Source organism: Piliocolobus tephrosceles, chromosome 8 (genome assembly GCF_002776525.5).
Source record: "Piliocolobus tephrosceles isolate RC106 chromosome 8, ASM277652v3, whole genome shotgun sequence".
Classification (NCBI taxonomy): domain Eukaryota; kingdom Metazoa; phylum Chordata; class Mammalia; order Primates; family Cercopithecidae; genus Piliocolobus; species Piliocolobus tephrosceles.
The window spans coordinates 139355105-139375529 of NC_045441.1; the positions used below are offsets into that span (position 1 = coordinate 139355105).

The 20425-nt window shown below is 57.5% G+C and overlaps 1 protein-coding gene across 1 annotated transcript in view; it reads right to left on the reverse strand.

Annotated features, from left to right (window-relative positions):
* The window catches only part of KCNH2 (potassium voltage-gated channel subfamily H member 2), a 32739-nt gene extending 14299 nt beyond the window's left edge, over nt 1-18440 (reverse strand). Inside the window, exons 1-3 of the mRNA XM_023225419.1 lie at nt 18286-18440; nt 15158-15388; nt 70-234 (exon numbers count right to left, since the gene is read on the reverse strand). Of these exons, the coding sequence (XP_023081187.1) occupies nt 70-234; nt 15158-15388; nt 18286-18361 (472 nt within the window). The 5' untranslated portion in view covers nt 18362-18440. The remainder of the gene's footprint in view (nt 1-69; nt 235-15157; nt 15389-18285) is intronic.
* Nucleotides 18441-20425: the final 1985 nt, after the last annotated feature.

The window sequence follows — 20425 nt, forward strand, 5'->3', positions numbered from 1 at the left end:
GGACAGCTCACAGCCCCAGAGAAGTAAGACCACGAACCCCTGAGCCTGCCCTAAAGCAAGTACACCTACCTGGGGCCAGCCAGCTGGTGGGGGGGCCCCGGTGATTGGTGTCATGAGCCGGGGACCCCACCATGTCCTTCTCCATCACCACCTCGAAATTGAGGATGAACATGATGACAGCCCCATCCTCGTTCTTCACGGGCACCACATCCACCAGACATAGGAAGCAGCTCCCTGTGGAGTGGGAGGACATAGCCCCCTTGGCACCCTCTCAGTGGGCAGAGCAGAAAGCCTGGAGCCCAAGTGGGCCCTTCCACTTCTGCCTCCCCATATGGCCCTTCCTCTCCAGGATCTCCCATCCTGATCCCCCACCCGGCCATGTGCCTGCCACCCTTATGGCTCCCCTCAATCTGTCTGCCCCAGCTGGTTGCTGCTGGACTCCCCTACCCCTCTCTCTGCCTGTGTGATTTATCTAGCTCTTTCCCAGGTACACTTTCTCTCATGCTGGCTATGATCCTTTTTCCCCTCTTTGATCTCATTTCCTCCCTATCTCATTTCCTCATATCCTCCCAGCACCTCTGCCTTTCCCTCACATGAGGCGCTGTAGCACAGTGCTTAAGTCCACAGACTTAAGGCCTACGATCTCTGGGTTCATAGCCCGGATCTGCTACTTAATCACTTATGCATTTTTTCCTAAATTATTTAACATCCCTGTGCCTCATTTTTTCTATCTATAAAATGGGAAGAAGAATAATTTTTTCTTTTAAAAATTTTTTTAACTTTTTAATTGACACAATAATTGTACATATTTATGGGATACACAATGATGTTGTGATACACATAGTGTATATAATTCTTTTCTTACGAGTTATAAAGATTAACCAAGTCAGCACATGCTGAGTGCTTAGGCAATGCCTGGCGTATGCTGCACACTACAGACGGTTAGCTGTTACTATCTGTCTCTGTCTCTGTTCTCTCTAGATTAGCACCAGCCGTTGTGTCAGCACACAAGACAAGGACAGACGTTGAAAGCAAGAGTTTCAAAAACTTTATAGCAATTTGGCATCGCCATAATATCCACGCATGTGCTCTTGTATTTCACAGATGTACCAGCCTATAACATATTAGCATTAAAGAAAACTGATCCTTCACCAAAGAGTCTAAGAAGCACTGCTTCTAGATCTTTCATCTTCGCCTCGCCTCGCATTTCTCTTGATCTTTGATTTTTTCTTTTCTAGTCTCTCTCTGTCCACCAAAGGACCTGTACCAGATGAGGTCAGTCCCCCAGGCCAAGTGCACCTGGTCTCCCTCAGCTCCCTGTTGAGCACATGGGCCCCACGCCCTCCCATGCCGATTTCTGAAGGAGCCCCTTTTAGGCCAAGCACTCAGTTCCACCTAAGGCCAAGCTCAGAACCTCCTGCTCACAGGAAGTCCTTAATGAAACCAGAAGGCAGTTAACATCCTGCTCCGGCTCCTCTATGGCCCCCCAGGGACCCAACAGGCAGGCTCCTCATCTCCCACTCTCCCTAGGGAGCCTCTTCCTTCCTCTCGGCTCCCCCTCTGCTCAGCTGTCTTCTCTGCCTCCCAGTGTCTCCCGTCCCCACCGAAGTGGCTAGCGCCTAGAGTCATACGCCCTGGGGCCAGCACTGACTGGTGGTGTCAGTGACAGGCCATGTTGACAGGGAGGCTGCAGGCATGGGGGAGAGGCGAGGGTGATGAACCATGCAGTCCCGCTCCATCTTAGCAACCCAGCCTCCCTTTGTTTTTTTTTTTGTTTGTTTGTTTTGTTTTGTTTTTTGAGACAGGGTTTCACTCTGTCGCCCAGGGTGGAGTGCAGCAGCATGATCTTGGCTCACTGCAACTTCTGCCTCCCAGGTTCAAGCGATTCTCCTGCCTCAGCCTTCCAAGTAGCTGGGACTATAGCTGCATGCTACCACACCCAGCTAACTTTTGTATATTTGGATAGAGACAGGGTTTTCACTGTGTTGGTCTCGAACTCCTGGCCTCAAGTGATCTGCCCGCCTCAGCCTCCCAAAGTGCGAGGATTACAGGTGTGAGCCACCACACCCAGCCTCTCCTCACCTTTCTACCTCCCAGAACCTCCCTGGCTCACCCCTACTCCTGATCTCAAACCCACAGCAGGAGCGATGGTGGTGGTGCTATGAGTCAAGGGAGAGGCTAGCAACAGAGGCCGGTAACTTGGAGGCGGCGCCACCCCTGGGACTTGGAGCTGGTGCTTGAAGCCTGTCAGTAAGGCCAAGGGGCTGTGTGCTGGGGAGGCAGGGAGCAGGCCAGGTGGGAAGGGCCTGATGCACAGCAGATGCTGGCCACGCTCAGGGATTCTAATCAGCTGGGGATTCATCTAGGGGAACCAGGTCCTCTGAAACCAGCTTGAACAGGATGGCACTAGGTGAAGGGGCTCTCTGCCCCACCCCACAGCCCTTCCACTCACCACATTCCAGATGCTCACAGCTCTGCCCAAGGGCCCTGAGCTCCGAGGCTCTGTCTGGGTCTCCCTGCAGCAGCCACTCTTGTCCCCTGACCTCCGGCCTCTGACACACAGCTGTGGTGCTGGAAGCTGCAGGGGGCTGGGCCCAGCTGGAGACCATTTGGCACCCAGACAGCCTGCCTGGAGTTTATGCCCTAATATGGTGATGGCCGGCAGCGGCCTGAACAGGGATGCGCCTCATCAGAACTGAAGAGAGGCCGGAGACCAGGGAGCCTTAGCCCTGGAGACCCAGCACCCACCCCAGGGACCACAGCCAGCCAGGCCCTCGAACCTAAGTCCTCACCAGGGAGCTTGCCTCAGAGAAACCTAGAGTCTGGAGCCAAGATGAAGCCAACCTTCAGAATGGGCTGGAGGCTCTGTCCCCAGCACAGGGCCCCGGAAATTCCAACCTTGAGACCTCAGCACCCCGTCCCCTCTTCAGCTCAAGCTGCTCAGCAAGAGAGCCCAGAATGGCATTCTGAAGCCCACCCAGTCCTGGACCCCACATCTCAAAACCCCTCGCCAGGGTCACAGAAACTCTAGGTATACACCACCTCGCAGCACGAGCCTGTGCCTCACACCTAAACACGAGAGAGAGAGAGCGAGAGAGAGAGAGCGAGCGCGGGGGGAGTGTCTGTTGGTCGTCTTCCTTTGTCGAGATTCAAGAAATTTTTCCTTTCAAAATAACCCTGTCAAAGGCCTGGTTATTCCAAAAATGTGAACTGGAGCCCTGCCTGAAGGCCGGGGCCGAGACGGGGGAGATCTAGCGATCGTCAAGGGGATGTGGAAGGAAGGAAAGTGGGGCCCCAGATAGGCCTGGGCTCTTGGAGGCACTGCGTCCGACCACCCTGCCGGGTCAGCTGGAGCTTCTGTAAACTGCCACATCACCTGCTCCCAGCTCTTCAGCCAGGCCTCCCAGTCAGACGCCATCCCACCGCTGGCTGGGTTATGCGGGGGTGGGAGTGCCTTCACTTGCCCCTGGTGCCCACCTACTCCAGATCCCTAGGCCCTCGCTCTGCTCCCTTCTCCCTCCGACTCGCCCTGGCTCCTGCCAGTGGCCCAGCTCCCCAGGACAGAGACGAAGGACCCAGCTGCTGCAGTCTGCAGTTCCGCTGAGAGCCACTCCGTGGCAGGCACAGCCCACACTCCCGAGGCAGCCAACACTGGAGCACTCAAGGGGCAGCCAGGACAGACAAGGAGGGTGGAGGGGGTGCAACAGGGGAGAGAGTTCCCAGTCTCAAAGGGAGGGGGCATGGGCTGTGGAGTCAGGTGGCCTCTGCACATTGCGTTAGAATGACTTTGGGCCAGTCACTTACCAGCCCAGAGCCCCGGGGCGCTCATCTGCAACACAGGGTGATCCTGCCCACCCCCCAGGGCTGTGGGGGTGAAACGGCCTAAGATATGTGAAGCTCAGAGCCTGGCTTCAGGTCTCCATAAGCTTGAGACAGAAGAGAGGCAAACAAGGGTGGAAGAAGCTTAGCAATGAGAGGCCCCAGGGCCAGCCTGGCTCCTGTGGCTGATGCCAGAATACTCTGCCCTGACCCCATTCCCACCCCAGTCCCAGCCCCAACCCCACTCCCACCCCAGCCTCAGCCCCAGAGCTGGCTGAAGACACCTCCCTTTGGGTGAGAAGGTACCCCCTGCCTGGCCCAGACCTGTTTCCTGGGCCCTCTGAAAGGGGAGGCACCCATGGACGCAACCATCCCCGCACAGGCTCCATGGTTCCTTAGAACCCCCATGCCTTTGGGCCCAATGGCCCGGGTGAGGCAGGCAGGCCAACCACCCAGCAGGCCTCCAGAGGCCATGCAGCTCAGTGCAGAGCAGGAGAGCCAGTCCTGGACACGTTCCTGGAGCGGCAGGTACAGCGCCATCCTGCTGCCACAGAAGGTGACCATCATTTCTCAGAACACAACGCCGACTTGCTTTCATTTGGTGCCAATCCACACCCAGCAGTCTACCTGGGGTGGGGGGCACTGTCCCTGCCCAGTATCCCAACCCATCTGAGGTCAGGGGCTCCACCCAATTCCCTACCTCTGGGCACCACTGGCCTAGACCAGGCCCCAGGCAGGAGCCACACTTGGCTGTGGCAGGGACAGGCCTTATCTCCCATGTCAGCACCAGGTGGGGAAGAAGAGGCTGCAGATGGCCCTGAGTGGCCTTGGACACCTTCTGGGGTCAGAGTCTCTGTGCGCTCCTCTGTAAATGAGGTGTCATCACAGCTTCTTCCCAGGCAGCTCCTCCCAGCCCTCTGCAAATCACTGAGCACATCCATGCATGCGAAGTGTTGAGCCACCATGACCAACAAGACACGCCCGCCTGGCACCTGCCCCCAGTGAACCACCCATCCAACAGGACCCCAGTTCGATGCACGGGGCAAGAGGGAAGAAGAGGGAACAAGCCAGACAGGTGGAGGAGCCCCAGGGAGCCGAGCCACTCTGCCACAGCCATGATGGCTCCTGGGCTCCCTCTATTTTGCTCTGGCTGTGGGCAGGTCACCCACCTCCCTGAGCTTCAGGCTCCCTGCGGGTACTGCGGGGACAAGTGATTCCTGCACTGGGTGCCAGATGAGATGACAGATGGCTTTGTGGAAGCATCCAGAGCTCTAACAAGGCGGGGTGCTGGGTCCCTGCAGGGAAGGTGACCTCAGGGAGGCAGCCATCCTCAACCTGGTCACCTCCCTGCCTTGTTCAGAGCAGGAGGACCTGTGCCCAGGACAGGCCCAAAGTCACGCTGAGGGCAGGAGGCTGGGGCTCCAGTCGGCCTGTCCGCCCCCAGGCAGAGAGGCTGTCTCCAGAGCAGCCGCCCAGGGCTGTGCAGTGTCAGGTTATATTTAGCCTGGTGGCGGCGACAGGAAGATGCAGCAGGAGCCGCTCCTGGCAGGGGGCCACCGTGTCACTAACACAGCTCTCATGGGCAGCCAGGGGCCTAGGAAAGGCCAGGGACATTGCAGGCCCAGGGGACAGAGTTAGGGAGCCTGAGAGGCCAACCAGTGAATGAGAGAGAGGGAGAGAGAGCCAGAGACAGGGAGAGGGAGACAGTGTGTGTGCGTGTGCACGCGCGTGTGTGTGTGTGGTGAATGAGAGAGACCAGTCCTAAGCTCCTGCCTCCAGGATCTGGGAAATGCAGGGCAAGGTTGAGGGGCCCCAAGCTCAGACCCTGACCCCACAGAAGCAGCATCTCCAGATAGACTCCTCCACCACCCCTTCCAGCCTGAGACCCAGCCAGCAATCTATGGGATCATTTATAGGGTCTCAGGGGCCTCTGTAGTCTTCTAGACCCATCCAAATCCACTGCATGTGGCATGCCTGAGCCATCTCTGCCTCAGACCATGGCAATGGCCTCAGAAGATCTCTGTCCTCTAGCTTCTCTAAAGCTCTGGGGCCCAGCTCTGCCTCTCGGGTGGTGCACGAACTGGAAGTCCCACCCCCTGCCCTCCTGCTGAGAAGCCTGGGAAGGTGAAACAAGGGCACGCTGATGCCAGGAAGCAGCTCTCCACAGATCCCTGCACAGGCGCGTGAGTCCTGGGCAGCTGCGCCCCAGCTTCACCCCTTCCCTCCTGCTCCCCATGGCCCCCACTCCTCTTCCCTCCAGCTCCTCCCCAGCCTTCTAGGACCCCCTCTAGAAAAGTTTCCTTGACTGCTCCGTCTGACCCCCATGGACGCTGCTCTTGGAGAACTCTTCCAAACAATGCCCCCCGTCCAGAAGGCCACTGCACACCGGCCGGGCTTCCCCGTCCACCTGGGTCAGAGCCCTGAGGCCAGGGCAGGACTGGCAGTTGCAGAAGAACTGAGGGTGGACTCAGGGGTGGTGATCTGCAGTCATGACAGCTGGGGACAGACCCTCTCAGCTCCTTTCCAGATCCAGGAGCACAGCCCACCCTTTCACAACAGAATTTGCCCATTTCAAGCCTGTGGTGCCCTCCAGCCTGAGTCTGGACAGCAGATGAAGCAACCATGGGAATTAAGGTGCCTTTTTGATGAAGCAAAATTCAACGTGGTCATCAGTTTTCATGGAACACAGAGGCCGACCACCCAAGGGAAGGCGGCGAAAGCAGGAACTGCACCAGGTGTGTGACTTCTGAGCCTCAGTCCTCTTCAGTCCCCCTTCACTGTGACCCCACACACAGCTTGCCACAGGGCAGTGAAGCACACAGCTGCCAGTGTCCACCAGGGGACACTCTGGGGTCTCCTCTAGTGAGTGGTCTGTAGGCTTCTAGGTCTATGCTCTGTCTCAGCTCCTAGCATACCCCAGAGAGCCTGGTAAGGCCTTGATAAAGCCCTGTCCCAATTCCAGCTCTGCCATGAGCCACAGCTTAAACCCAAGAGTTATAATTCCTCATTGACTTGCGCCACCCCCCGCACCACCCACACACACACACAGGACCCTGTGAAGCACCAACAAACAGATACAAGTGCCAATGAAAAACCCCCAAAAAGTCAGGTGGAACATTCGAGCATCAAAACACATGATGATGATCCAAACAAACAGCGAAAACTGGCATCATTTGCAGATGACGGGGTCACCTGCCTACAGACCACCAAGAAATCAACAGATAAACAATTAGAACTAATTAGATCAGAGAGTTCAGTAAGGTTGCGAGAAACAAGATCAGCCTGCAAAAATATAAAGCATTTTTCTACACAGCAATTAGGAAATATAGTCAAAAACCATACGTCTTTTACAATAGCAACAAAAACTCTTAAGTTTCTAGGAATTGACCAAGGCACAAGAACCCTGTTGGAATCAGGGTAAAGGGGAACAAAATTTTAAACTAGCAAAAAATACAGAACTGATCTGGTAAATGGAGAGAGAATCCAGGCTCTTGAGTGGGACAAATACAAAGATGTCAGTTCTCCCCAAATTAATCTATAGAACCAAACTAATTCCAATCAAGAATCTAGTGGGCGTTTTCTTTCCAATAATTCAGTTAACTTTCTCTAAAGTTTATGAAGAAAAAGGGAGGCCAGGCGCGGTGGCTCATGCCTGTAATCGAGCACTTTGGGAGGCCAAGGCGGGCGGATCACCTGAGGTCAGGAGTTCAAGACCATCCTGGCCAACATGGAGAAACCCTGTTTCTACTAAAAATACAAAAATTAGCCAGGTATGATGGTACACACCTGTAATCCCAGCTACTCGGGAGTCTGAGACAGGAGAATTGCTTGAACCCAAGAGGCAGAGGTTGCAGTGAGCCGAGATCATGCCACTGCACTCCAGCCTAGGAAACAGAGTAAGATTCCATCTCAAAAAATAAATAAATAAAGTTTATGCAGAACAAGGGAGATCCACAAATAGCTATGTCAACCTTTAAAAAACAGAATGAAGACAGAGGATTTGCCTCAGCAAACGCTAAGACATATGGAAGGCTATAGGTTTTTGTTAAGCTGGTATCAATGCAAGAGCCAGTAAATAAATATTTGGAACAGAACAGAGAGCACAGGGACAGACTCATGGCTATGTGGGAGATTAACCTGATAAAGGCTGCCCCACAATTCAGCGGAAAAGAACAGACTGTTTACTAGATGCGTTGGGAAAGTTGGCACATTACATGGAAAAAATAAAACTCGATCCCTACTTGACACCACATACGAGGTAGTCTCAGGATAGATTATAGACCTAACTGAGAACAGCAAAACAATTAAGAGAACAGAAGAAAATGGAGACCCTCTGCAGCCAGAGAAACTTCAAAAGTACAAACAAAGCTAAAAATCAATGACTTTGTTTGCATCAAAGTTAAGTATCTTTGTTGGATAAATTGAAGAGAGACTGAATGGGGGAAGATATTTGCAATATCTCTTTCCAGTTCAATAAGGAATTAAAATCTGGAATACACTGAACGTTTCACAGCATGCATTTGTATCTCTAGAGTACACAAGCAACCCCTGCAAATCAACAAGGACAAATGACGGCGACATCAAAATTAAAATGAGCAAAGGGCATAAGCAGGCAATTCACAGGAAAGTAAGCCCAAGAGGCTACCAGGCCTAAGGGATGCTCAGACTCAATAGAAATCAAAGGAATGCAAATTAAAGCAACAAGAAATCACTTTCACCTTTTAGATTGGCAAAATTTAGAAAGGTAGATAATGTCAAGAGTGGCAGAGATATGCGGGTATGGGAATCTCGAGCTCTGAGAAGGAGGGTGATGACAGGCATGGCAGTACTTAGTTAAGTGTCCACATGTTCCGCGATCCAGCAATTCCTCTCCCGGGCGTGTATCCCACAGACATCCTCACCCAAGTCCAGAAGAGACCATGTCCAAGGATATTCACTATAGCTTCATTTATGGTGGCTGGGAGTTGGAGACATTGTGGGGTCCCTTCCCGGGAGAGTGGGCAGGTGAAGCACGGCAGCCACATGCCGCAGAATACGCAGCTACAGACAAGACGTCGAACAGCAACCCAGCTGGACTTAAAGCATATTCCCAAGTAAGAAAAGCGAACACCAAAATACAACATATAGCACAATATCATTTACATAAATTAAATCTATATGCATATATCCAGACAAAATACACATTTGCAAGGACATATGCAAGCCACACATTCACAGTAAGTACATTTGAACGGTTGCCTATGGGGAGGGTAATGAGACTGGAGAGTGAGATAAAAGGGAAAAGGAAAGAATACAATGAAAGAGAAAGGAAAAAGCAATAACACAAATTCTGTGGTTTCAATTATTTGGGGGAGAGGCAGGACCCGGGGCCAGCAGCAGCCTGCTGGGAGGGAGGGAGTGCGGCAGGCAGGGTGCAGGGTAGGGCGGGGTGCACCGTAGGAGCAGGGGTGCTGAGGTCCTGGATCAGGCTCATTTCCCACAATTGCAACAGCATGGGCTAGGAGCTGCAGCCACTTAGGTGACACCCTGCTTCATGAGGAGGAGAATGAGCTCTGGCACTGCATGCTGCTTTGTGGGTGTCTGTCATCTCATTCCAGGAACACCCTCACACCCCAAAGTGCTTCAGGGACAGGTGCTATGATTCCACTTAGCAAACGAGGAATGGAGGCTTGCAGACTCCAGCTACAATCCAAGTTTCCTGAGGCCCTCAGCCCATCATGCCCCAGAAAGGGCTCTATGGAGGCAAGAGAGCTGGTGCAGTGGCATTCCACACTGGGCAGGGAGGAGACAGCTAGGCTCGGGTTCCCACTCAGGCACCCGCCAGCTGGGTAAACTTGGGCAAGTGCCTCAGCCTTTCTAAGCAAGAACTTGCCTCTCGTAAAGTGATGGAGAGGAATCCTGCCTTTCACAGGGCCACGAGGACCACCTGAGGTAAAGCACGGCTCCCCAGTTTGCAAACTATAAAGTGCAGTCACAACAATAAAAAGTGCCCTGTGCTGCTGGTCAGGTGGCATCACCCCCACCTCAGCTGTGCTCTCTGTGGCAGCTCTAAGACTCTGTTCCCCTATCCCATCCTCCTCAGTCCACCTCTGAGGGTGAAGAAGCTGGGAGCCCCCAGACGCTCCTATGCCCCACAATGTCCTCAACACGAAGCAAGGCTAGAGGACTCCCAGACACAGCAAGTCTGTAACCAAGCTGGAAACTGCTGCCAAGTCACCTAACTCCCAGGAAAGGCTCCTGCAACGCAGCACACTGCCCACCCCATTCATTCATTCATTCAGCAAACATGTGCTGAGCTCCCGCTGTGCACTGAGCACACAGATACAACAGAACAAAGCAGATGGGCTGCTCTCCACCCGCGTAGAGTTCAAGGCCTGGTGGGGGGAGACAGACAGGGAAACTTCTCCAGCACTGCAGGAGGCGGAGGACCAAGGGGAAGACGCTGCCTGGCTCCTAAAGGTGTTTCTCATCCTGGACAAGCACCCAAAAAGGAGAGGGGTTTATCTGAGGCCAACCACAGGCCACAGCATAGAGATCTTCATGGGCAGGACTAAGGAGATGGAGGGGACTTTAGGGGAGCCCCCCACATTCATCACCTGTCCCAGCACCCCTCCCTCCTCTACTGACCCTGACTCCCATTGCCCTCCTGCCCACGTCGGGAGGGAAGTTCTGTTAAACTCCCTCACACTAAAGGGCTAAATACTTTTTGTCTCTCTACTGGGAGGGGGCAATGAGAGACAACGTGTTTTTAAAGAAAAAGGAGCATTCTAAACGCAGAAGTTCTCTAAGGGAGGAGTTTCAGGAACCCTTCAGGGAAATACCAACACGTGAAGGGCTTTCTTGGAACCTCCAAAATCACCCCACCCAGGACGCCACCTCTGGGCAGAAAAGAGGCCCAGTCTCCCCACATCTCACACCCCCAAGCTGGCCCTTCTGCTGCCCCACAGCCCCCTCCCCAGAGCCCAGGGCCACCATCAAACTCTGCTCCCATCCCAGACAGTTCTTTGCAAATATTTACATAGCTCCTCTCTGGGGGCTGCAGAAGACGCAACACGGAGAAGCCGCCCTCCCAACACTCTCCGGACCCCAGGGTGGGTGGAGAAGTAGACAGCACCCTTCAACTGCGTCATGCTTGCCTCACCCCTGGAGCAGGCCTGGGATGGGAAGACTGCAGCCCCAGCAGACCAGGACAGACAGCCACAGCTCAGGAACGACCCCCGTGGAGCCCCTCCAACAGGCCTCTGATCCAGCTGGAGAAAGGAAATGTGGAGGGAAGGTGCTGTAGGGCAAGAGGCAACTTGCTCAGAGGCAGGGCCCTCATGGACCCCCGGGCCCCTGTGCCCGCATCTGGCAGCCCTGCAGATTCTCCCACTCGGCCCTGTCTCCAGGCTGCACCAGGCCTTGGCCAGAAGGATAGGAACATCCCTGTCCCCAGGATGAAGGGCACTCCCCTGATAGCTTCAGTCCCACAGGAAAAGTGCCCCTGTGTCTACGCCCTGTCCTCTGGGATCCTCTGGTCTACCTCCTATCTCAAGAAGACAAAATCCACTTATGCACCAATCCCTGTCCCACCTGCCTTCCCAGCCTCAAGGCTTCCCTTCGAGGAAAAGCTTCTTTCATCCTCAGCTCAGACCTAGGCGGCTGAAAAGAAGCAGAGAGTGGGTGTCTGAGCTGGGGAGGGGTCAGCCATGAGGGAGAAGGTGAGGCGTGGTGGTGACAGAGCAGGGCATCTGATTTAAAGGAATGGGCACAGGAAGGGATAAGGAAAGCAAGGAAGAAGATAGGACAGACGGCCTTGGGGGATGGAGAAGGGCAGGAGGCCCAGAGGAGTGGGGCTGATCACAGGAGGTACTGAAGATTTCAAGGCAGTCTGAGGCTTGAGGCCTGCCGGAGCACCTGGGAGGCTGGGGTCCAAGGCCAGGGACAGAAGCCCACTGGGTGTGGAGCCACCTCTGAGGCCCTGGGCACAGTGCACTGGGGAGCAGGCCTGGACAGCAGGTCCTCACCCCCTCCCAACAGCCACAGCATCAGCTGTTGCAATGGGGGCCCTCTGACCCTGTTACCATGGCAACCGGCCTGCAGCTGGAGTGGAGAAGCCAATAGACTCTTCTCCAGAGACACCCCCGTCCCCACCCACGCACAAGCTCCCGGGGACACAGGGACATGGAGCCAGGCCAGGCCAATCGGAGGTATGAGCAGCCAGACAGAGCCTTCCAGATAGAGGCTCCGAGGGGTGGGGGACAATGGGAGAGAGGGGGAGAGGCAAGGAGCAAGGCTCCGGGATGCTGAGGCGAGGGAAGAAGACAGGGGGAGGCACCAGAGAGGAGATAAAGACCAAGGGACAGAGAGTCAACCAGGCAGGCAGGAGACAAAGGCAGGGAGATGTGGGGAGCAGGAGAGGAGCCGAGAAGTGGGCAGTCAGGCTGGCTGAGCACAGTGGCAGGGAAGCAGGGAGCAGAGGCAGGAACAAAGAGCAGAGAGGATGCAGGGGACAGAGAGAAGGGACTCTGTGAGGACTGGCAGAGGAGGAGCCACAGCCCCCATGGTGATGTGGGAGCACAGGTGTGGACACAGCCAGCACCTGCTGCCCGGGGTGCCTCCCCAGGGCCTTTTGGGGATGTTACCACCAGCCAGCCTCACACCACTGGGCTCTGCCCCCAATTCCACCTTAATCCCAGGCCTGACTTCAAGGGGCACAGGGCCAGTGAGTCCCAGGCACCTCGTGTCTCTCCCTTCAGCCCACACTCCCCCAGTCTAGCCTCCCCACCTCCCAGCAGTCCCAGCAACTAAATAATGGGGCTGTCTGGCTCTAGGCCCTGACACTGCGCAGAGCAAGGCTAGAGGCACCAACACAGCACAGCTGTCCACGGCGGCGCCTGCCAGCAGAAGGCTCCACCTCCTGCCCAGCTCCCCCCTACCCGGGGCTGGCCCAGGCAGAGACCCTGAGAAAGGCCTGGACAGAAACAAGGGGTGGCACAGGCATTCCTCACCTCCGCCTCCCTACTGCACCCACGTGTGAGTACACACACAGGCATGCACACATGCAGCCCAAGCCAGGCCCCGGGACCACAGGAGGGACTGAGTGTTTTAAGGCAGAAGAAGCGGAGGCTGAGGAAATCTGCCTGCATCACCCCAGGCCTAGAATGCCAGGATACATGGGGTCCTAGGTGGCTGAGCACCAGGCCAGCCTGTTGGCCAACAGGAGACACCTGAGCCCCATGGAAACTACGTGAGAGTGAAGAAGGGGACGGACAGAGATGGCTGGCATAGAGTTTTCTGGGTCACAGCCCCATGTTTTGGAGTTGTAACCTGGAGAGGGGACAAGTTTGAACTTGGGCCAGGGACCTGGGTTCTAATCCCACTCCTTCCACTGATTCACTGGTCATCAGACCTCTGCTTCTCCGTCCTTCCACCTGCAACTCGAATGGGTTGGATTAGGTGATCCTACAATAACTCTTCTGCAGAAGGGGGCCCATAGCCATCCTCTCCAGAAGGGGCCAGCCTAGACCAGGAGGGAGGTCCAGCTCCACCTAAGAGCACTCCACACATACCACAGCCAAAGGAAAGAGCCCTCGGCCTCTGCTGCCAAGAGGCTAAATCCTCAGCACAGCTACATCTGTAGTGGAACTGGCACCGTGTTTACAGAGGACGGCCCCTTGCAGGCACTCTCTATGAAAGCCCAGCACCCTTGTGAAGGTCCGAAGCGAGACACAATATCCCAGAAGTAGAAACAGGCCCAGGGAAGTCAACCAACGTGTCCAATAGTGTATAATTTCCAGCACTGTCTTAGACACAAACCCAGGACTTACGGGTTTGTATTCTCTTCATTACACCTGTGGTTGGCAAACTTTTAAAATAAAATTTCACATGAGATAATGTACAGAGTACAGATAGGCCTGTAACTATCTGGTGTCATTTTCAATATATGACAGAACAGAGCGCACAGAGCTCTGGTCAGACAGATGTGAGCTCCGTTCCCAACTGCTATTTTCTAGCTATGTGACTGTGTGAACTTCAGTTTCTTCATCCCCCAAGATGAAGACAATAGTAGTGTCTACCTCCCTGCGTTGTGAAGAGTGCATGAGATAAGAGAAGTAAAGCATTTGACCCAGTGTCTAGCCCTTAGAAACCACCCACTGCCTTCAGGGTTTGAGTCTAGCCTCATAGCCCCTGCCTCTTGCCAGTTGGAATCCTGATTTGCTGTGAGCAAACCTTCTTCCACAGGGTGCAGGGACCGTGCCCTCTCTAGTGCTGTCCAGTGATGCCACAGACTGTACGCCTGCAAAAGCACAGCCTGGAGGATGCAAGGCTTTGCAGGGTCACCCCAGCCAACCTTGAGCACGCAGGGCTGGTACATGGGGCTGGCTGGCCTGGTCCCAAACAGAAAACAGAGTGTGCTCACTGTCTACAGCAGACAAGCTCCCTGAGGACAGGAGCCTCGTCTGTCCTGCCCACCTCCAAGAGCCTAGCGCCTGCCAGGCTCACAAGCGTTGAGCAAATGCTTATGGGACACACGCTAGGAAGCAGCAAGGTTTGCACGCATTCTAGAGCTGCCTCTGTAGCCGGATTCTGCCCGCAGGACCCCAGTCCTCCTGCTCTGCCCGCCCTGACCAGAGCCCACCCCAACAGGGCATTCACGGTGTGGGAGCAGCCCCACCCGGGGCTCTGTTTACCCGCTCTCCGGAAGCCCAGAGCAGCTGTGCTGGAAGGCGGTGGCTGAGTAAAGACACCTGGCGCAGGAGAGGGTGGCAGGGCAGGGCGCTCGACAGCTAAGACAAAGGGAACTGAGGTTGCGGGAGAGGCACTCACTTCCCCCAGGTGCTGTTGAAGCGCAGGGCAGGAGGGGGGCAGCAGAGAAAGTCAGAGTCCTGCAGCCCTCCTGTCCCGCCGTGACATCTCCCAGACCTGTCACCTGGCACCAACTGCCCTAAGGCAGCTAGGGGCCTGTGGCAGGAGGTCAGCGCCCAACTGCCAGCCTGACCTTTAACCTCCATCCACGCACGTACCTGCCAGCGCAGCTCAGTCTAACTCTAGTCCAACTTGCTCTAGGTGCCCACACCTGCCCAGGAAAAAAAGGACCAGAGGAGCCAGATCCACAGCCTAGCAACTCCTTTGCCCCCCTGAAAACCATCTCAGCAGAGTGAGGTGCAGTCCCCGGAACCGCGCCTCCCACAGGCACACCGCAGGACCCCAGCTCGCGTCACGCCCCCACAGATCCTTGCCCGGGCTGGCGGCGTTCTCCAGCCGCCCCCACACCCCCACGCACCCTGCCCCTCGCCGTGGTCCCACCCTTCTTGACCCCGCCCCTCGTCGTGGCCCCGCCCCGGCCCGCGCCTACCATCTTTCCGGTAGAAGGCGATCTCCACTTTGCGCTCCTCGGCGCCCAGCAGTGCCTGCGCGATCTGCGCGGCAGCGCGGCGCTGCGTGCGCGGCCCGTGCAGGAAGTCGCAGGTGCAGGGTCGTTGCATCACCTCGGCCCGCGAGTAACCGCACAGCTCGCAGAAGCCGTCGTTGCAGTAGATGACGGCGCAGTTCTCCACCCGAGCGTTGGCGATGATGAACTTACGGCCTGGGGGGCGGGGAGGAGAGTGCGCGTGAGCGGGGACCCCAGCATCGGGGACTCCCAGCCCTTCCCCACATTCTCCACTCACACACAGCCGCCCGGGGACTCCCCGCCACAGGAAGCATGGCTGAGACTGGGGTCCCCAGCAGGGGGTGAAGGCAGCTGTGCCTGAGCCCCGATACAGGTGCCTGGCCTGGTCCGGCCGCGCGGCGCGCCCCCTCCTCCGCCTGGCCCACAGGCTGGCTGCGTGGCTTCCCCCGGGCAGGCCGCCAGCAGCCTGCTGCCTCCTCCGTGCCTGAGGCTGAGGCCAGCCTGGCGGGTGTCAGCAACGCGTGTCAGCAGCCGCAGCGGAGGGATAAACACTGGGCCTAGAGAGGGAGCCTGGGAAAGGCCAGAGATGGCGGCCAGGATTCCCTTTGCACCGGATTGCACTGGATTCTGCTTTTAATTTCCCTGCTCTCCAGACTAGGGGGGCACTCCCTGAGCCACTCCTTATCCTGAGGCTCCCTAGGAAATCACTCCCCAATTATCTGAGGATCCTACCAGGTCAGTAACCCCTGGAACTTCTGCACCCCACCCCACCCCCCCACCCCGCAAGGACAGTCAGGAGCTGAGGGGTGGGTGTGCCAGAGAGGATGAGGGAAGTTACACGTTGAACACCTAGGACGCTGCATCTCATTTGGTCCTCTGACAACCCCATAAGGTAGGTGTCATTATCCTCCTTTTATAGATGAAGAAACCAAGACTCCAGAGAAGTTCGGCACCATGCCCAAGTCTTGCAGCTTGTAAATGACAGAGCCTGCTTTTGAACCTTGGTCTGGCAGAGGCAGAAGAACAAGCTGAGGGTCACAGGCAGAAACCCAAGGTCATAGGAAGCAAAGATAGGGACCTGCAGCTCCAAACCCTGGAAACACCTGGAGCCTGGGAGGGGCCTGAGACTTTGGCCCCAGTTGTAGGAAAACAGACCCAAGATAGGGTACCTGCCCAGGGATGTGAGGCCCTCCTCAGTTTGGCCTCATCCGGGATGAGCACCCCCATGGTTCCATTTCGGCCAGACTTGGCTCCTCGACTCCAGGCCTGCCCCAAGAGCCAGGCTGGCGAGTGAGCAGCAGGCAGGCAGCAGCCTCACTTGTGCCAGGCAAGATGCTCCTGGGATAAGAGCTTTTTCTAAACAGAAGTTTCTGGCCACTTTGGCCTTTAATGCTGGGGCTTTCAGTAGCAGTTGGAATTCTTCCCCTTCCCTCCCCAGCAGGCAAAGCCCTCAGGTTACAGCCCTAGGCAATCCTACGTGCAAGGATGGGCTGCAGCAGGGTACCCTGAGGTAGGCCCAGGCCATCAGGACTTGGCCTTCTCCCACCTTTCTCGGTTCTCCCTTCCCCTGGCCCCCAGGAAGTTGCTTTTTGGAACTGGGTCATCTTTTGGCCAGGTCCCAAGCCCCTCCAGACCTCCTAGACAGCCATCAATTCCAGGAGTCAGGGCTTCAGTCACCTGAAAAGACCCCCAACTCAGCCTCCAGCTCTGCCACAGTCCAAGGCAGTCCAGAGGCCCAGCCACACACCCCAGCTTCATAGAAGAAAAACCACTCCTTGTCCTCTCTCCCAGGCCTGGGAGAAAAGAGAAAGTTTCTTGGAAGGCATGCCCCACCCCCCCACACACACCCTTCACTGAGATCCTGGAATACAGGGATGGGACAGAAAGCCTGCCCCTCCTCCACAGACCTGGAAACTGGGACCCAAAGAGGGAAGAGTCACTCAAGGTCACATGGCAGTCAGTGGCAAAGGTAGGGCTAGAAGCCAGCTCCCCCCAACACTCCTCTCAACCTCCCCATGGGCCCGCCCACAGCCTCCCCCTGGGCCCACCCCCACCTCTCAGGGAGGCCCTCAACCAGTGTCAGTCTCCACCCCCTCAGGATCATCTTGTTCCTCCGCTTCACAGAATACTGACCACTGGACTGACCCCTCCTTCCCCCCACCACGGTTACAAGCACGCGTTGTCCTGTGCTCACAGGGTCATGGGCAAGGAATGTCATCCTCTCCCAACTCCCAGGGCCCTTGGCAGTCACAACCACTGTGGCTCATGCAGCCTTAGGGACAGGCACATGAATGCTGCTTGGGTGCAAACCCACACCCAGGACATTTGCCTAATCTGGGACCCTTCTAGAAGCCTCCCTATCAGGCAGGCATTAGGGGTGCTGTAGTCCAGGTCCCCATAAGGGAATTAGGTGACAGTGCCCAGGGCAAGAAAACCACAACTTGAGGGTACCACAGGGAGCTGGTTACCCTCAAAGCCCAGCTCTAGCACCAGGACACCCTGTCTCCACAGAGCCCACAAGCTCACAGCCTTGTCAAAGGCACCTCCCCACCGCCCATACAGGGTCTAACTCATGGGTGACACATGGGCTCGGGGTCATACACACACGGCACACACACAAGAGGAGATTATGGGCTGATCCTGCATCCACGGCTTTCTAGTCCCTCAGGCACAACACAGTCAAGATCTGGCAAGATCAGTGTGCCCGCTGGACTCTCGGGATCCCAGGGTTTGGGTCATACACACTCTTATGCCCTTGCACACAGCCCCATCCACGTCCAGGCACCCAGAGTTGGGGACACCTGCACACTCCATCCCACGTCCCTTCCCTGCACACTCAGCGTGTCACACACACTCTCTGATCCCAAAAGCCTGAGCTGAGCTTCCCGCCCCAAGCCCTTTGGCCCGGTGCCCACGGCCCCGGTGCACCAAGCCTTGCCCCCGCCGTCCCCCGCCAGAGCCTGGGGCCCATCAGGCTCCATTGACTAGCACTTAGCGATGGACTCGGCCCGGGCACGCCCCCCCAACCACACTCGGAAGAGCTCGGCCCGCCCCCAGAGCCCCCTCCCCGCCCAGCCCCCTCCCCCACTCACTCTGGCCCTCAAACTTGCGGATGATGGTGTCCAGGAAGGTGTTCTGCGGCGCGACGTGGCCCCTCCGCACCGGCATCCTGAGCCCATGGGCGGGCCGGGCGGGCCCCCACCCACCCCGGCCCGGCCCGGCCCAGCACTAGGCTTCGGGTGGCCCGGCCGGGCCGTGGTACCCGCACCCCGCGGCCAAGCCGAGCACGGGCGGGGCCGAGACTGGACTGCGGGCGCCGGGAACTCGCTCGGCTCCCGGCTCCCAGCTCCGGACCCCGGGCCCGGCCTAGAGCCGCCTGAGCGCCAGCCGCCCGCCGCCGGCACACCTGTCTGCCGGCCCCCGCCGAGCCGCGGGGCCCGCTCCGCCGCGTCCCCTCGCTGCGCTCCGCCAGCCCGAGCCCCGGGCTCCTGGCTCCCGCCTGCCGCCGCGCCGACAGCCGCTCCGGCGCCCGCGGCTCGGGCAGCGCCTGCGGCTCGGCCCGGCCGCGGAAGGGTTAATGCGGCGCGCGCCCCTCGGGCTCCGGCCCCCGCCTCCCGGCCCCCTCCCGCCTGCCGCGCGCCCGCAGCACCGCCCTCTCCCCCCTCCCACCGCTCGCGCCCGCCCTTCCCATTGGCTGAGCCGCGCCGAGTGCTCCCCCAGCGCCAGCCCCTTGCTCTGCCAAGGAGCCCCCGGGACTCGCGCGCCCCGATGAGGGGGAAGGGACCCTTAGGCAGAGGGAACCGTGAGGACAGGTGTGACGGCCGGCTTGTAGGCGGCCGGGAGGGGGGAAGGGATTCCACCCCCACCCCAGATTAGCGGCTAAGAAACCTGATTTGAAGGGAAACGGCCGGTCCTTATGCCCTGGTTCCCCACCACGCCGAGCACCGGCTTGGTACACACAGCATGCGCTCAGCGCCTATTGTGGGTGACCCGAGCAAGGCCTGGGCCCTGCGAAGACGAGTCCGAGGTCAAGGGAGACCCTGGAACTAGGAAAAGCAAGACAATCTGGAGGTCCCAGACCAGCAGAGATCTTAAATAAGGGAGGGTGAAATTTAGAAGAGGCACGCCCCCTGCCCCAACACACACACACACACACACAGCCCTCTGTGGGGCTCTGCAGAGAAGCCGCACAGAGAGGGACATTCTGACAGCAGTTGCGGCCTCCTAGCTGCGGGATCAAAGAGAGGTCCCGGAGCGCGAAGTTCCAACCGGGGGATCCCCGTGTGCGAGCGGCCCGCCCTCCCCCGGCAGCCCGGGGCCAGCTTTGCAGGCCCAATCGGCGGGCTCGGGGCCCGCGGTGGCCGCGGCCCAGCCCCTCGGAAAGCCCTGGCCTAGCCGCAGGCCCCTCCCCCCCGCCAGCTGGCTTGCTCCAGCTGCGGCTCCCTTATTTAGGCAAGGAGGCCTGGGGATGCTCAAGGGCAGGCGGGGTGTCTGCCCGCCGCCTGCTCATCGCCTGCATGGGTCTGAGTGAGGGTCTCCGGGCGCAATGTCCTCGGACTTAGCAGTTAGGCAGGGGCCCGGGAAGGCCAGGGCGGGGAGGCGAGTGTTGACAGCTGAGTGGGCGGGCGGGGAGGGAGGAGTCGCAGCTGAACAGCCGAGGGTCCCCTCCCTGCAGCCGGATCAGAGACCTGTCTAGATGGATGGGGCCATGTGGGGGCTCCTGAGGGCTTGCAGCTGCCTCTGTCCTTGGAGCAGGGGCTGGGTCTTGTCACCAGCGAGAACCATCATGGGTTGTGGGGGGAGGGGAAGAACAAAGGACAGGGAAGGAAGCAGAGTCCCAAAGGAGGAAGGCGCAGAAAGAACTGTCATAGTGAGACCACCCTACCCGGACTCTCACCTTCCACCCAGGAGCAAAAAGATGCAAACACTGGGGCCAAATGGGGCCACTGGCCAGCAGATGACACTCTTTTTTATTTGCTGGTGGGTGGGCAGTGACTCAGGGAGGCAGCCAGTGGGAGAGAAGGAGGTGGCTCCACCAGCTGATTCTAAAAAAGTCCAGAGGCTCTTGCCTGTGCAGTTATTCCTTAGGCCCTCTCCACTGCCAGCAGTTTCCTCATTCACCCCCCAGGGGGCCCAGGGCCTTCCACAGCACAGGCTACCCCTCCTTGGTGACTTGGCATCAAGTGCATCAACACATCTGGGTTCCAGGTAGAACCCAGCCCATGACTGGCC